Here is a 17,591-nt window from a genome sequence, read left to right on the forward strand (position 1 = left end):
ATAATAACCTCGAGCTCAACTTTATAACTTTTTTTCCTCCCACCTTTGCAGCAAAAGTAGTCTCAAGTCACCTCAGAGGGAAGTCAAGTTTGACTCCTGCACTAAGAAGTTTCTTGGAAATCCAAAATTGTAAGAAGGTTCTTGGTGGGCTTCGCTTCAATCCTTTAATGAATGCTTTGAGGGCACAAGTGGTCAATTTCTTGGCTTTGTGGCTGGAACATGGTACAGTGCAGTACTAAGCAAATACCATCACTGATTGTTGAACTTTGGGTATCTCAGCAGATATGAACTTAGCACTTACCTGAAATAAAAGGTTTTGTGTATTTCATCTCAGAGAAACACCACCTAAGAATAAAACAAAAACTCCTTGTCAGTTAGTCCAAGCCCTGCTGACATAATACCTACCATTTATCAAAGTTTACCGTGTGCTGGACACTTTACTATGTGCTTTACATAGACTGGGTTGTTTAATTTTCACTAAAACCTGGGTCTAGAAAGAGGGCATTTATTCTTTTCTACAGATGAAAAACCTGAGGCTTAACAAAGTTCAGTGACTTGCTCAAGATCATACAATCAGAAAGTGGTAGAGTTACAGTAGTAAAGATTTGAATCTCTGCTTGCCTGAGTCTTGTGTAAGATCTTATTTGACCACTATTCTATGTTATCTCTTTCATAGACTTGTCCACAGATGAAGAGATGATTGTGAAGTGGGTTTCTAGGGCAGTAACTGAGAAGTGTAGGCAAACACCATGGTTCAGAAGGAGTGAATTTAAAGCCTCAAATGCCCAGACGCTCCTCTTTGGTAGGTCTGGCACTGAGCTCAGGGGGAAATCCACTAATCTTCTATGTCCAACATAGAAGATTCAGCATCCCTTATTTGCTTTTGACCCAGAACCTCTTAGAGCAATCTTTCTCTAAAGTGTGGTGCATAGACCAATTGTTTCAAAGACATGAAAAAAGTCCTTGTGGAAAATACAGACACCTGACCCCGCCCTGGATGTACGGGATCAGACTCTCTGGGAGGGGTAGCAACAAGAAACCAGGAGGTTCTTTTGCCTACTAGATTTTAGACTATTGATTGCCTTGAGGCAAAAGAGCTGGGATAATCAGAAGGAGGTAAATGGAAGGCTAGGGTCCATGATAATCAGTCTGACACTGGGTCGGATTGGTGTTAAGAAAAACACAGAACAGAGATCTTGTGAGAAGGCATAGGGTCATAACATTGTTTGGGGCCTGGAAAAGATTCTGAAAATTGTCTATTCCAGTGGTTTTCTAACAGTGCTCCATGAAGCAAGAGTTCTAAAATGGGATATGAGAAAAAGGGATTGGCCTTTAACCTCCTAAAACAGTGACTGCAAGAAACTCCACTGGTATGTATTTTGTAACCTGGACCCTTGTGTAAGATCTTATCTGAATAAATGGTTTTGCTGATTTAAAAAACCAAAACCTTGGCTGTCTACAGGAAATAAAAAGAAAAAAAATCAAGGCCCAGCATGCATCCCAAACCAATTAAATCAAATTTAAGGGACTGGGCTTCAGGCATCAGTATTTTTTGGTCCCAGGTTATTTCAATGTATAGTCAAGGGTGGGAACCACTGCACCAATCTGATGTTTTCTCACTTGAGATAAAAGGAGACTAAGACCCAAAGAATTGAAAGGAAATCAGGACTAGAACCAGGCTCTCTTGACCTCTAGTTCGCTGTGCTAATTATTCTCTCTCCATAACCCAGAATGAACCAGTTATGTCTCTAAGGTAGAGAACATCTGCGTCAGATTCTGTAACTTCACATTTATAGAGTATTTCATGTATATTCTCTTCAGATTCTAGTAAAGGCACTGGAAAGTAGGCAGGGCAAAATTTACTAGATCTGTTTTAGAAATGAAGAAATCAGAGGTCAATTAAATTAACTCACAGTAGCTTAGATGTAGGGCCTGAATTAAAATCTTTGCATTAACTTCTGGATTAAGTAAATTAAATTTGGCAAGTGTTTATTCAATGCCTAGTATGTGTTAGTTGTAAAGACATGTTCAAAGTTGCAAAAATAAGTAAGGCATTATCCATGCCCTCAATTAATGTACAATCTTCTTGGAAAGATAGAGACTACCAGCAGAAGCTGAAAAGCTTCCTTCATTGGCTTTGACGACCAAGTTCAATTTTCTCCAAACTCAGTCTGTGGCTTCCAATTTCTTCCTGACTATGGCTGCTAATTCCGGGGAACCTAACGGATTTGTGTATAGTTACTGCACCTCTAGGCAAGACCCTGTAGCGGAAAAATCTTTAGTGGGGTTAGAGAAGAGAGAAGGGTGCAAATTCAGTGAGGTTCATTCCATACTCTCCAAAGCCAAGGATATGACTTAGCAGAAGAACAGGAAATTCCAAAACAAAGGACTGGATGGGTAAGAAAGGACAGAAATAATTATTTCCTTTTCACAGAATTTTACTAACTGGGCAGTTTAGAATTTATGTTGTTGAAGATGACTACCACATACCAAAGAGGAAAATAACTTGTAGGAAATATTTGTAACTATAATTCAGAGTAATAAAGTCACAGATGGACGAGAATGTTCCAAGACAACTTTTCCATGAGGAATTAATGCATCAGACATTGCAAAGTGTTGCCATCCAGATTTTATTATATAAAAGATAATGAGAGAACCAGGAACCCGTGTGTTCTTTATGGACTGCAAAAATCAGTGAAGAAAAACCTAGCACAGCTGTTCTCAAACTTTAGCCTGTATCAGAATCGCCTGAAAGGCTGGTCCCACCCCAGGAGAGTCTCATTCACTCAATCTGTGATGGGGCCCAAGAATTCATATTTCTTACAAATTCAGGTAATGGTGATGCTCTTGGTTCAGGTCCCATACTTTGAGAACTGCTGGTTTCTCATAAAGTCCACAAGATACACTCATACCTGTCAACAATTTAATTAGCTCTCTATTACTGACTTTGTAATGATATTCTCCCCATCAACATAATGGCCAAAAATAAGACTAAATCAGGAAAAAGTTACGGCTAGTAACCTAAAGAAACCACCTATTTAAGAGCACGAATGAATGAGTTTGTGAAATTATGCATTTGGGTGTTTCGCAGAGGCAACCAAGTGAGCTACATCTAACAAGTAGGAAACATTGTCCTCTAAAAGCCTTTACCTAACTTGAGGCAGACATGAATTTTGTTTCTTATACTCAAGAGGACACCCTTTGGACCTCTCTATACCTTAAATGTTATCCAAGGGTCCATCCTCATTCTTTTCTTTCTCACTACTCACCTTTTCTGAGTTTTCTTAACCACCTTCCCTACCTTTATTTCCTATAAATATCAGAGGTTAGTACCTTTGTTCAGGTTAAGAAATGCTTTTGAGAATTTGATTAACGCTGTAGATTCTTTATAAAAAATAAACATATACAATTATACATATACATTTTACATCCAATTCAAGATAACCAGAGATTCTCACTCAAGTCCACAGGCCCAGGTGAAGAGCTCCTTACCCATATGCTAATGATTCAAAAATCTGTGATCCTGGGCTTCAGGACTACCTAGCCCAATGTCTACTTAACATCTATATTTGAATGTCACAGAAAAGCCTCAGAATCTACACGTACTGAGGAGTGACTGCTTAATGGGGTTGGGTTTTCCTTTTGGCATGATAAGAAAGTTCTAGAACTAGATAGTGATGGTTACACAACATTGTGAATATACTTAATGTCACTGAATTATACACTTTAAAATGGTAAAGTTTACATAAGGTGTATTTTACCACAAAAAAACACACACTACATTTACAAAACCGAATTATCATATCTATTCCCCATTTCTCACATACCCCAAATCTGTGCTTTCTTTTATATTTCCTGTCTTTGAACATCAGTTACTAGTCCTACCATTTACCTAGTCACCCAAGCCAGAAACCTGAGAGCCATCTTTGACAATGATCGTTTACTCTCCCACTTGTAATGAATCATGAAGTTCTGTACATACTCTCTTGTTAATAGAGTGGTAACATGGAATAGTCACCTACTTCTCTCTGTCCCCAAAGTTTCTTCCTGAGTTCAGGCCACAATCTTTAGCCTTCTCATCTCCAGTTTTGTACCTTCCCATCCTTCACCCCCATCCCACTTCAAATGACTCTTCATTATTATCCAGCCAGTGATCTTTCTAAAATGCTATCTTTTTGTTACGCTCACCATCCTCCTACTCAAAGCCAACTGTCCAATGAATATAAACTGCCTGCAATTTCCAGCACAGCACTAACATTTTGTTTTTTTAATTCCAAGTGCACATACTACTCCAAAATGCTTAGCTCAGTTTCCCTCTGTTTAGACCTGGCTAAGTTCTATTGGGTAAGATTCAGTTTACATCATCTTCCTCAGGACATCTTTTCAAATACCCCAAGGATGGTTCAGGTGTCTTTACTATGAGTTCCCATAGTACATTCCATGTTCATGCACATCTTAACATTTATACCTTAAATTGAAATTGTCTGTCTCCTTTGAATATATCAATGCATCTCCAGTGCCTAAAACAGGGCCTAGCATGTGGTATGGTCTAAAAAAATGCTTTTGAATGAAGAAACGAGTGATCCCCTAGTGAATGATGGAAACCCTAATGTCAGAAGTCACACAATCCTGGAGAACTTTCCAATGACTTCCTACCTTACTCCTGTTAAAAGCCAAAGTCATTACAATGGGCTACAGGGACCTATGTGTTCTGACTTCATCTCCTACTAGTCTAGTCTAAGCTTCATTCACTCAGTCCCAGCCACACTTTAGGACCTTGACTGCAAAAGGTGTTTCAGCCATAGAGCCATTTAGGCCTGTACAGGGAGGAGGAAAGGAACTGAAATATACTGAGCCTCCAGTATGTATCGGGCCCTGTGCTATAGGCACCTGTATGTGTCATATCATAGGATCCTCACAGTCACCCTGGCCAAAGGCATTACTATCCCCATTTCACAGCTAAGGAGACTAAGTCTTAGAGTAGATTTTAAATTTGAACAGAGGGAAAGAGTCCATAGTGTGACTTTTCATTCCCTAGACACTGAGTGTGCTGGTTAAACTCTTTGCTGTGTCTCCTGCCCAACTCCTACGCCCTATGATGGGAAGCTGACCTCTATCAACCACCTACCATCATTCAGACTACCCTGCCCCTGGGCTTCTGTTTGGGTCTTACCAATGGAAGATACCAGCTGGAGACTGGAGGGCAGGAGGAGGGAGAAAGGTTAAAGCATTTATTTCTCTGCTTCCTCTCTGCCAGGTCAAGTCCTTACAGTGGCTGCTCAGCACTTTATGGCCACAGCTCTTGTCAGACAGTCTCTTTCAGATTGTAGCTCTAACTGGGCTCTGGTAACAACACTCCCTCCCCTTTCCCTATTCAGGCCAAGGAGTGCTATTGACGCACCACTATTGTGTTTACCATTCCTTTCTAGTTCTTTTAACACTGACTATAACTCTGTAAATGGCCCTTTGGTTAAACTCTCTTCAGTTATACCCTTTGAATACACCATTTTTCTGCAAGGACTCTAGCTAGGAAAACAATGGCATGTTCTTTCCCTTTGCACTTCAATTTCCAATATCTACAATAGAGTCTCCTTTCTTTCCTCTAACCTGAAGCTTCCCATCTTTCCAGGCCTACCTGGTCTCCTAGGCAGTCTCTCAAAATACTCCGTTACCTACAGAGAAACGCTGGTGTAACCATTGTTGTGCTGATTCTAGTGTGACATTAGCACTTGGCTGTCCTTGAAGTTCTATGACCTTTCAGCTTTGTTGGTCTGACCATCCCAGCAGGGCAGTAACTCCTTAGGAGGAGGGAACTTTAGCAGTTAGACTCTCTAAACAAACGTAATTTATCTGGAAGGAACCTTACAATTTACCTTGCCTAACCTCCTTATTTTACAGCTGGGGAGGCTCAGGCTCACACAGGGAAAGTCTCTCACAGCTATATAGTGGCAGACTTAAGTCCACAGTCTAGATTCTTCCGACTACTTCACCATGCTGCGATCCTGCACTGGGTACTCAGTAGGCACTCAATGTGCTGATGACTCACTCCTAAACATATACAGAGGTATTGTTTTGTTCAATGCTAGGCCCCGTGTCTAGATGAGGACCTGGCACATAGGATGTGCTCTGCAAATATTTGTTGATTTCGAACCCACGATGCAGCAAGACAAATTCCTTGCAAATTAATCAGAATTCAGAGGATCATTAATAATAATAATAATAATAATCCCTTATACACTGAGAAAATGTGTAGTTTTCAAAGTGCTTTCACATTTCAATGAGCTCATTTATTCCCTCTGAGATAAACATGGCATTAGCCTATTTAACAAGATGTAAGAAACAGCCTCTGAGAAATTAAAGGTCAAGGCCCCCTGACTAGCACGTAGCAGGGCTAAGACCAGTATTCATGGTATTATACCATCTCTACTATTCCACGTTGCTTCTTCAGCTTTGCCATTTTGCTTCTAGGTGTGGCAGGCTCATTCAGGGAACTAGTCCAAATAGTCACAATGAATTGGTGGGTCATACACTTATGATGAAAGAAGTGATGTTTTGCTTCTTTAAAAACCTACTACGGGGGCCGGCCCGGTGGCTCAGTCAGTTAGAGCTCCGTGCTCCTAACTCCAAAGGCTGCCGGTTTGATTCCCACATGGGCCAGTGGGCTCCCAACCACAAGGTTGCCAGTTCGATTCCTCGACTCCTGCAAGGGATGGTGCCCTGCAACTAGCAACGGCAACTGGACCTGGAGCTGAGCTGCGCCCTCCACAACTAAGACTGAAAGGACAACAACTTGACTTGGGAAAAAAAAAGTCCTGGAAGTACACACTGTTCCCCAATAAAGTCCTGTTCCCCTTCCCCAATTAAAAAACAAAAACAAAAACAAAAAACCTACTATGAAAAGTCCTTCTGTTCTACTTCTGATTAGATACAGCCTGCAGAATACCCCATCTTACCCCCCACTCACCCAGCCCCTATACTATGAGACCTGTTATTTCCCTCAGTGAGGAGGGTTACCATCTGTGTGTTCTGGCAGGAAAGAGACAGTGCTGACCAAAGCCAGACCCTTTTATAACCAGGTGTTCACAGAGAAACAATGCTTTGCCCTTGGCCTGACCCCACCAGAGAAGAACTGACACACTGGATTTCTTCAAGATCAAATGCACCAGGGAACTACCTACAGATATTTTGATTGAATTCTCTCATTAAAACAAACAAACAAAAAACAACACTTTACTACAGATTTCACCCTGGGTTTTAGCTACTAGGATGATCTCTGATCTAATCAGAGCATTACAGAAACCAAATGACAACCTAAACACATATCCAACCTCTTTGTATTTCAGTTTCCATTAAAAGCCCACAGTATTGGTGCAGCAATTACCTAGTCCTACATCGGGGATCACAAACTCAAATGCTGACCAGGGACCACACAAATAATGTAAAGCTCCATACACAGAAGAAAATGAGTCTATAATGAACTAAACTAATTTATCAGTCCCTTCTCAGCTCTAACCATTTGTCACTTGTGGGAATATGAGCTAAGAGTTAACAGATCTTCCCATTTTTAAAAAAAGCTGGAAATCTGCATTTTAAAAATGTGAAATCTTTTAAAATCTTTTAAAAAGTTAGCTGTAATTCAAATCTGCAAGCCTGTTGCAAACCATGAGTAGTCAGCCAGAGTTTGACTTTTCTTCATGGAATTGATTTCCTGCCCCATATGGGAGAGGAACGACAGCAAATGTGCCACTTTCAAGTCAAATATGGTGTAAAATTTAGGGCTTCTCGGGGAATCTGGATAGTGCTGGAAAAGTGTACAAAACTCCCTGAGTTAACAGGACATGTACCTTAGCTGGCTGGGGACCTGAGGGTATCTGTTTTATGTGATAACTGGATAAACGGGTACCCTTTGGGAGGTATTTGTGGGATAAAGACCCCCTTTGCTAGGTATCTGGGCAGATATACCCTCTCTAGAATTGTGGGGAAAACCTCTATACTCGAGTATGGGGAGGAGGTGGTAACCTCAGGGAGTGCTGGGAGAACAGTTTACAATAACGAGGAGAGACAGCTACTGGAAAGTTCACAGAGGGGTATGAATGTCAGGTAGTATGGGATAGTCTCCAGTGTTGGGGGAGGTGATAACCTCTCCTTTAGCGCCACCTTCGGGCACCTCTTGCTCACCATCACCGCGCCGCCATCGACTCCACCGACCTCCATTTTAACCCACTTTTCTGCGCAGGCGCGGCACAGCCCCAGGTTCCAGCCCAGAGGAGAGCCCCGCCTCCAGCCACGCCCCTTTTCTCGGTTTCCGGAGTCCTGCAGCAGCTGGCCAGGCCTTGAAGTACCTGAGCACTCTCTCTGTGCTGACAGATGGGGAAGGGAGATGAACTATTCAGACCGTGCCTTTGGGTAGATCCAGGCTGATGAGGGCAGACAGACAAGTAGAGGTTTATCAAATTATAACAATGCAGAGTGCGGTGGGGAGGGATCCAGGGTTGGTTGGGTCTTAAAGGCAGCCAAGGTGTCACAGGCTAGGAGGCAGTGGAAAAGGCTGTGGACTGTTCAGAAAGCGGGAACAGAATGTGCACAGGCACAGGGGTAGGAGTGCACAGTGTGTGTGTGTGTGTGTGTGTGAGCACTGCAAAGAGCTTTAGAATGGCTGCACATTGGTGGGGGGGATGCCTGTGCTTGTCTTGAAGGGTCTTGGAGTTTCAGCCTGAAGACTATGATAGGTAACCATTGAATAGCTTTAACAAGAGTGAGATTTACCAAAGTATGTGAAGAGGGCAGGGGCAGAATGGAGGCATGTGATTATCACAGTAACCCAGAAAAGAACTACAAGCCACTACTCCATTTGTGGTATTGGGAAGTGAGGTGAGACAATGGATTCACGATGTAAGTTTGAGGCAGAAATGATAGAAGGCAACTGATTTAGGAAAGGAGGAAGTTTGAAAAATGATGGGGCAACTGAATTGTAAGGATTTATTTAGCAAGCAAATGGAAATGAGAAACTGAGAGGCTGGAGTTATTCCCTGACCTGTACCCTCACTCAGTCCCCTCCCCGTAAGTGGCAATGGTGCAGGTTGAGAGAGTAGGTGAGCACTTTCTTGCTTCAGCTTCTCTGATTCCTATGCCAGGAGGCCTCACTTTTACCTTGTTTCCTGCCCTTTGGGAATAGACTTTCTATTCTGGCTCTTCTCCCTTGAATTTCCCCAAATGCAAGGCCACTGTGCACTCCCAGGACTACACCTGTGTCCCATACATGGCGGCCTCAGCCCTCCACCACCGTCTGGAGGCATGTCTCTCCCCAGTAGGCCACTGCCTTGCCCTCATAGCCCAGGCTGTGTCTGTCATAGAAGAAGTGCCTCATGATTCTAGAAAAGGAAAGACGGCATGGACTAGTTTTCACTGGCACATGTCGTCATCTACACTTCTGGACCTTTTGCAGGAAGCTGATGCCCTGGTCCCGTGATCCTGTTAACTGGATTGGTGATCTCAGGTCAAGGCCAAGATGCTAGCACACTGGCTGCTTTATTGCTTAGTGCTTATCTGGAGCTGCTTTAGGCTCCACAACGTGCGGGGTGGCGCGAGGGTGGGGTAGAATTGGAGGGGAGTGGGAAGAGCAGCAAAGGGCCACTGGTCCAAAATCTATCATTATATAGGACAGTCATTTCTACACCTGTCCATACTTTAGCAGAATTACAACACACAAAAGGTGGCTATAAGATAATTTATTACAGACTAGGGAATAATCTCTTGAAACAATGGCACATACAATAATTAACAACAAAGATGCTTAGTTTCTTGTCTCATGTAATGGCTAGTACAGCTGTGGACAACACAGAGTCCACGGAGGAAGTCCAGGGAGGAAGTCCAGGAGGCTGCTGCCAAGGATATTAAAGGAGAACGTCACATCTCTGAGCAAAGGCCTGTGAAGTCCATATGACCCCAAAGGAGTTCATCTCTGACCTCCCAGGGCCTGTTAGGGTCCCTCCATCTGGCCTGTACAGAGAGATCCTAGTCCAAGCTCCTTCTGTAGGGCTGAACATCTATGAGGGGAATAGCAGCTGACCTAGATGAAAGGGAGTGTGGTCAAAGGCTAGATTCTTTCTACAAGGGGAGGGGCAGCCAGGAGGCAGTGGCCATAGGTAAGGAGGCCTTTCTAAACTGATTTACAAAATTTTTGGCTTTGTTCGGGGGCCTACCCAAGAAGAAAATACAGATCCTCTAACTACCCTCAGGTGCACACACATAACAACAGCTTCTCGTGTCCCAAAGCATCACTCCCCTTTCTACAGGAGTGAAGTAGGGGGACTCCTGGGCAGGTGACCCCTGGTGCTTGGGTTCCAAAGAATATTCTGCTCAAGGCTCTGAAGCACCATGTGAAACTGCTTCTGCTCATCACAGATATATTTGTAATCTGGGGGAAGATATTAACACAGCTCATTTCCAGAAGGTATCTTGTTCAGTTTCAAAGCCTTGTTCTGACTGGAGCCACACAAAACCAGTGGATTCAAGGAACAGTCTGAATTCTATTCTGTCTGCTCCTGCCATGGCCAGACTCCAATCCAGATTCCAGGGCTCAGTGATACCTATAGGCTCAACTGACTACTTAGCTAGCCAGGCACAAGTTCCGGGCCCTCTAAACTTGTTCTACTAATGATTGGTACATATGGGTCCAAGTTGATAAGGTGTGGTATGGAAAGGGGTAGAGATGGGGTGTGGAGTGGAGGGAATGTCTGCCAAGAATGGCTGACACTCTCAGAAATGTCTGTCCTCTCTTTATGGAAAATCTCCCTATGTGGTAACCCCCACAGCCCAGCATCTAGCACCACAGACCTGCTGGTCAGGGATTCATGACCCTTTCTGTGAAAAGCCGAATTGTTACCACCCCAAATTTTTTCTTAAATTTCCTTAGGTGAAGGAGTCAGCCTCTTGATAATGAAGACCCTAAGCTGGCTACATAGTAACTCCCACTGGCCCTGACTTGTGGAACTGGTGCCATGTGGTTGGCACAGGAGCTTAGCTCCCCTCCTCCATGGAACGAGACTCCGATTTGAGCTTCACAAACTCTCGAGCCACTTCGTCATTGCTCCTCTGAGACAGAATCCGAAGAATGGTCATGCCTGTCTCATCCATGTGGATCTTCCGGCCCAAGGGGCACCAGCAGGCACAGCTGCCCTTGGCGGCCACATCTCTCAGAGGCAGCACAGCCAGCCCTAGGACGCGATCCTCCCGGGCAAAGCAATAGTCCTTCACACATATTTGCAACTCATAGGCTTCCGGCCCCTCTTCGTTTCCCAGGAGGCTGTGAGCACAGGGTAGGAGGAAAGCAGGAGGCCACAAATGAAGGAATCTTCCCCTGAATTCATCCCAGCTGCCATCCAGCCCATTCCTCCTCTCCCCTCTCAAGTCTTATCCCCCAGGTCACCCCCGTCCAGAGTCCTGCAGGTCCCCCGCCCCATAACTTACAAGTGAAATGTCTCATTGTACTTGGGGGCCCAGTTGTTGCTTTTTGACTTGGTTGTGAACTTCCTCTTCTTATCACTTTGGTGTGGGCCAACCATGGTCACTTCCACAAAGGGCCGGAACATCCCCGCCGTCTGCCACTTGAGGTCATTGGCAGCCACGACTGCTCAAACAAGGGAAGCTCGTGAGGGACCCCACCAAGTGTTGCCAGTCTGGAGCCCCAGGTGGCATTCCCCGTGGAGGAGGGCTAAGCCGGAGGGCTGAGATAAGCAGCCCCTGCTTTTGACTGATGAGGTCACTGGGCAAGAAAAGGTCTGAGGCCTGTAAGTCCATGCCACTCACCTTTCACGGTGACCTTGTGCTCCCCAGTGCCAGGATGTGTAAATAAGTCCACCTGAATAGAGACTTCTCCCACAGGATCATCCACACCAGACCCTGAGGGACAGATGACAGATGATGCCCCACTGGCGCACTCTAAGACTTTAGACCTAATTGTTCCAGGTAAAACTGAGGAGTTAGGAGGCCACCACCTTATACCCTGAAGCAAGAAACGGTCACCCACAATAACATGGCAATGGGAGAAGCAAAGAAAGGGGATAAGGAATGAGGCTGTGTATTAAAACACAAGTTAGGCTAATAACATCTAAGGTAAAACTTCTTTCAAAAACATACCTGGAATCTCTGTTTCCATGAACCTCTCCTATCTCCTAGGCTAATGAATTTTACATTGAAAGATGTTAGGGGAGGGAGAGTGCTGCCCCCCTGTGTCTTTGTTTGGGAACTATGTTCAGCGCATGGTGTCTTAATGGAGCAGTGTGGGTCCCTTCTAGCCCAAAGCCAGCACCCTCCTACCGATTCCTGGATTCCTGGAGGCCCCTGCTTGGGAGGGTGCCCTGCTCAGAAGGACTTTGTACTACTCAAGCCTGGACCTCTCCACAAACAGCTCCCAATCCCAATGTCTGGCCAATTTGCAGCCTCCCCTAAGCAGAGGCCTCACTCTATTTCGAGAAACACCAGTACCCTGCACCCCAGATAAATCTTTGTCCTAGGGTGGAGGGGAGGGGGAGTTCTGAGGACAGAACTATTGCTAACCCTGAACCAGACTGTATGAATATAATGCCCATCTCTGAGACCTGAAATAGAGCTTCTGAACTTTGACTGGTTCCTCCACCCCCCAACACAAGCAGCTCATTCTAGTTCACAGGGGACAGTGTGAGCCCATGTTAGCGTCACATCTGTATAGTGTATAACGTACCCTTTTCCGGCCGAATGTCCTCATTAGCAGTAAACCTAATACCTTTCCCATCATGCACTGAGTGAGGACAGGAAAGTCAAGAGGTAGTAGCAGCAGGAGGACAGAGAAAGAAGAATTAGTTAGTGATCTAAGGAGTTAACAGCCATTCAGAGCAGCTCTACACATATTCTGAGGGAGCACAGACATGGAGTAGGGTAGAGAGAAGCCAGAAAGCTGGGGTCAGTGCCTGGATGCCCCAAATTCAACTTCATGGGCTGAACATCAAGGGGGGGGGAGGTGAGGACCCAAAGCCCTTAGGCCTTACCCTGGGCAGTCTGTGAGCGTACAAAGGTCTTGATAAGAGTGTCTGTGGTCTGTGTGTACAGAGACAGAGCATAGCGTAGGGACTGCAGATCTGGGCTCTTCTCCAGGAAGGTTTTCTTCAGCCCATTGCCTCCTGCATGGAAGTATTGCTGAAAGACAAAAGAGTACCTGCTACTGCTTTATCTCCTTACAGAGAGACAGCTCTCCAACACTGTCCTCAGAGGGATGACATCTGAGCAGGGCTCAACGGAGATGCCAGAAGAGGGTGGTGAGGACAGTAAGTCATTCAATAAACAAGATCAGGACTACCACACAGAGCCAGAGTCACGGTCTCTCGGGTGAAGAGACTATTGGGTATCAGGCAGAAATGGTAGAGGATGGCCACATTCCTGGAGGTAGTGTTTGAAGGATGGATCTATCTGGACAGGCAGATATGGGATAGAAGCATTTCAGGCAGAGGTAGCCAGAAGTGCTCTTTTACCGCTCTGAGCCCTTAGAGAAGCCTATACCTATGTGTAGGTATATGATATACCTCTCCCAAGTGCCACAGATCCCAGCTCCTATGCATCCACCTTATTACCACCTTGAGGCTAGGAACCATAGCTGAGACTCTCTAGATCCTTCAGAGTATATGTAGTGCCTGGTGCACGTTGGCTGGCTGAATGAATAAATGGGTAGTAGAAAAAAAATCCTCTGAAAATCCAATTGACTTTATACCTATGTGAAAGAAGGGAACTTAAGCCACATCTGGGTTATTAGGATTGGAAGATTAAGTCCCAGTGGGAAATGTTCAGGAATAGCAATGAGGAACTAAGTGAACTGAATGTGTTCAATTCAAAACCCAGGAGCAGGAATTCTAGGGCCATGGTGAGTCACCAGAGATCACACAGGAGGTGCCTTTTTGGTTGCTCCCAAGCAGGAATATGGACATAGCAGAGAAAGAAACAGACATAAAAATCACTTTCTTCTGGAGGTGGGGTGGCAAGAGCCTGAGGGACACCTAGTCTGGAGGAGTGGAATGACCGTCTGGAGGTGGGGAGGGCTCCACCTTGATGGTGTCCAGGGCAAGGTCAAGGACGGCACACTGCTTTGGAGTGAGATTCCGTGTTTCTTCTCGCACCATGTGGTCCTGGAAGCACAGAGACAGCAAGAGCATCAGGACAGCTCGGGGCTGTCATGGAAGCCTTACCCCCACCTGCGAACCCATAGTTCCTCCCTCGTCTTCAGTTTCCAATGCTCAAAGGCACTTCCCAGGCAACACATCACGCCCCCCACCTCACCCCAGCCTCAGAAGGACCCCACATATCCACAGTACCTTGAGTTTGGAAAGATGGCTCAGCTCCTTGGCAGCAGTGAAGATCAGCTGTGTGCCCTGGGCAGAGAGGGAATCAGTCAAAAGCCGAGGACTCCAAACTCAGACAGGAAGCATGGAGCGTGGGAAGGGAGACAGGAGGAGGAAGTGGAAGGGAAGTGTCCTTACTGTCTGGTCAGTGAGTGGCGGCAGAACAATCATCCTTTCCATTGTGTTCATCACCACCCTCCAGAGCTCCTTCAGTACACGCTTCAGGACCGTCTTCTCACACACAGTGGCGAAGAGGGTGAGGCTGCAGGCCCAGGCAACAGGTAAGGCAGTGAAAAGGTAAGGTAGTGAAAGCCCCCGTCCCCGAAAGGCTCCCGTCTCATTGCCTCTGCCTTGCTTGTCCCCACAGGACAGTCCTGCATGCGGGACTCACTTGCCATCCAGGAAGTCCATGAGAGGCCGGAGCACGCTATCTGCGTCCTGAGCCACGGAGGCCCTGGCGTTGGGAGATGCATTCCCCGGGCCCCGCACCTGGCCCAGGATGTCGGCCATTTGTCGAACACACTCATCAATCCGCACCTGGAAACTACACATGTGCCCACAGTGCAGCCCCCCACCCTGCCCAGACACACACTGTCGCTGGAGCAGCACCAGCTGTTCGATCCCACTCCAGCAAGCTCATGGTGCAGCTCCAGCAGGGACAGCCAGCAGGAGGGAAGATCCACACCCCTGCAGCTGGATGGGTGTGGGGCAGGAGCCTTGGGACCAGCCAGGGACCCTACGTGGTTCTGAGAGCAGTGTGTGTTGGGGACACTGACCTGTTTCCAAACACCATGCTGAGCTCATCCAGGACCGTATTCAGTTTCACCTGCAGCTCCTTCAGACTGTCGGCAGCTTCAGGGTCCAACTGTATCCACAGGAGATGGGCTTGGCTAAGCTGGTTCTCTTACCCTTTTCTCCCTCCTGTGCCCCCACTCCTCCCCCTGGGGCCTTTACTCCAATGCCTACTAGAATGTCTCAGCCCAAGCCAGCCCAGACCCCAAGCTAAGCTCCTGGCCTACACTGAGTCAGGAGAGAGTGGAGTTCTGCGGCCAGGGAGCTCAGGAACAAGGGGAACGTGTAGCAACCACAAACCCTTAGACCTACCTCCTTGCCTCCCATGGCCTCAAACATTTTCTCCAGCTGGACCCTCAGTTGCTGCATGTTGTTCATCAGGATACAGGGCTTTGGGGGAAAACAGAGCTGCTGAGTCTTGGCTCCTTTCACCACAGCCTAGGGTCCCTCCCTCTCTCACACTGCTCCAAAAGCCACAGTGAATTTATGACACGTATTACACGTGTCTCTCCCTGAGCACTGAGATCTGGAAGCAATTCAGACAATTCTCCATGAATGAAGACTAGAAGCAAATGTTTCTGCTTTTAAGCTGGGTGGAAGCCCCAGGTGTTCCTGGTATCATCACTTATAACTCTTTGAATATCTCCATTTTTTTTTATATACAAAAAAAGACTAAGCAAAAGTCTAGCTAAGTAGAGGATAAAGTACCAAACGGAGGCTCAGAGGGATGCCTATTCACGTTATTCTGTGGCACAATCTAAAGTGAAGGCCTGCTGGGAACAGAAGTCAGGAGCAGCACCCCACCCTCAGCTCTGTGGACAGCTTCAGAAGCAAGGGTTCAAGTGCCTTCCACTCCCCGCTCCAAGGGTCCCAGGGCTGACTCTCACCATTTTCTCCTTTGTGCAATAAGCGGGAAAGTTCTTTGATAAGATGTCTGCATACTGCATCAGCACCTTTCCGATGGTCTGAGAAAAGAGGAGAAAAGAACCAGGAACCCTTAGCTTTCCTCACAAGGATCTTGCCTGAGAGGTCACACCTCTCATCCTAGGACAGTAATCACATGGAGGTAATGGGGAATCTCACAGTAAGGGACAAAGCTTCCCATCAGCCCCTGAACAGCATTAAGACAAATGCACCTAAGCACCCCCGACACAAACAAAGGAGAATGGGGTCACACCAGGCTTCGCCCGAAGACCACCTCCGAGAGGGGTTGAGCTCAGGCTGTCAGTGTGGTGGTGGTAAGGGAAGTGGGTAGGGAGGGTCACGGTCACCTTAGCAAATCTCCTCATGTAATTGGCAAGGATGTTGGGGTCTGGGCATTCCAGCTTCCGGATAATCTCAAAGCTCTGGTTGAGCTGTGTGAAGACGTCCACCACCGAGCAGGAAAACAGCGCGTGCTCTGATGTCTGCTGGAACTGAGGAAGGCCATACACAGGGTCATCGTCCTCAGCCACTACCTTTCTCCAAGTTCACAGGGTTTAAAAGGGCTCTGCCCAGCAAGGGGTGGCTCTGGCCCTCAATAGCCCTCCTTATGGACTCAGCAGGGTAGGGATGGCCAACCTGGCTAGAGCCCAGGAACATTTACTGACCCGGAGACCTGGCCTCACCCCTGTGCAGCCCAAGCCCCCAACTTACCCCATCCTTCTTATCTCGTTCCAAGGCCCCACGCAGGAATTCCAGGGACACATCCTCATTCTCGTCCAGCCATTGTAGAACAAACTGCTCAAACCACCTGCAGCCAGGCAGCAGAAGCAGGAGTTGGAGCTAGTGATTGGCATACGCCATGGGCCTGACGGCTCCCCCAGACTGGGGTCTTCTGGCGGGTAGGGCATCGTTTGACACATGTCTCTTTCTCCCGCAGTGCCCAGGACTGGCTTGCTGACCGGGGCTGAAGCTGCTGGCCCCACCCACCCCGAAGCCGCGCCCCGCCTGCTCACTCACGCTGGGTACTCCGGCACGTGGCCCTGGAAGGCGGGCAGGTCCCTCACGTACTCGTTGTGGAGCCACTTGACCTTGAAGTGCAGGTTCATGTAGTCGGCGCTCTTACACAGCCGGCCTTTCTCATGCTCTGGGGTGGGGAGCAGTGGGGGAGGCTGGCTCAGGTCCTGGCAGTACAGGCCATGGCTCCTGAGTCTTCCCAAGGCAGCAGGTCCAGCCCGGCAGCTCTGTCACATGTCTTATAGACAGAGTGACTCCCAACCACCTCGTCACAGCCATCGGCCCCCACCAGTGAGTGCTCTGCTCTCCAACAGCCTGGCCTAAGTCTGCCCTTAGAGACGAAGCCAGACTCCCAGATATGGCCTAGAATCTTCTTGCTCTGGCTTTTGGAAGTGTCAAGTGGGGTACCGGCCTTTGGTGAAGAAGAAGAGAAGGGGATGTGGGGGCTAATGCTGATTAGTGGGGAGATTGCCCAGGATTAGAGTGGAATGACGG

At 46.9% G+C, this 17,591-nt stretch overlaps 1 protein-coding gene across 8 annotated transcripts in view; it reads right to left on the reverse strand.

Moving 5' to 3' along the window:
- Positions 1 to 9,713: 9,713 nt before the first annotated feature.
- Positions 9,714 to 17,591, reverse strand: part of UNC13B (unc-13 homolog B) — a 173,479-nt gene continuing 165,601 nt past the window's right edge. For 4 of the 8 annotated variants that reach the window (XM_074330678.2, XM_019729033.3, XM_074330674.2 and 1 more), the window contains 15 exons: positions 17,100 to 17,226; positions 16,794 to 16,890; positions 16,430 to 16,573; positions 16,046 to 16,123; positions 15,471 to 15,548; positions 15,143 to 15,231; positions 14,758 to 14,910; positions 14,505 to 14,628; positions 14,340 to 14,396; positions 14,073 to 14,153; positions 13,026 to 13,173; positions 12,722 to 12,778; positions 11,809 to 11,901; positions 11,470 to 11,629; positions 9,714 to 11,305 (listed from right to left, as the gene is read on the reverse strand). In XM_074330678.2, coding sequence (XP_074186779.1) covers positions 11,020 to 11,305; positions 11,470 to 11,629; positions 11,809 to 11,901; positions 12,722 to 12,778; positions 13,026 to 13,173; positions 14,073 to 14,153; positions 14,340 to 14,396; positions 14,505 to 14,628; positions 14,758 to 14,910; positions 15,143 to 15,231; positions 15,471 to 15,548; positions 16,046 to 16,123; positions 16,430 to 16,573; positions 16,794 to 16,890; positions 17,100 to 17,226 — 1,772 coding nt within the window. In that variant the 3' untranslated portion in view covers positions 9,714 to 11,019. The remainder of the gene's footprint in view (positions 11,306 to 11,469; positions 11,630 to 11,808; positions 11,902 to 12,721; positions 12,779 to 13,025; positions 13,174 to 14,072; positions 14,154 to 14,339; positions 14,397 to 14,504; positions 14,629 to 14,757; positions 14,911 to 15,142; positions 15,232 to 15,470; positions 15,549 to 16,045; positions 16,124 to 16,429; positions 16,574 to 16,793; positions 16,891 to 17,099; positions 17,227 to 17,591) is intronic. The other 4 variants (XM_074330677.2, XM_074330676.2, XM_019729037.3 and 1 more) reach the window with 1 other exon arrangement.

This window comes from Rhinolophus sinicus, chromosome 16 (genome assembly GCF_057876585.1).
Source record: "Rhinolophus sinicus isolate RSI-liver-muscle chromosome 16, RSI-T2T, whole genome shotgun sequence".
Lineage (NCBI taxonomy): Eukaryota > Metazoa > Chordata > Mammalia > Chiroptera > Rhinolophidae > Rhinolophus > Rhinolophus sinicus.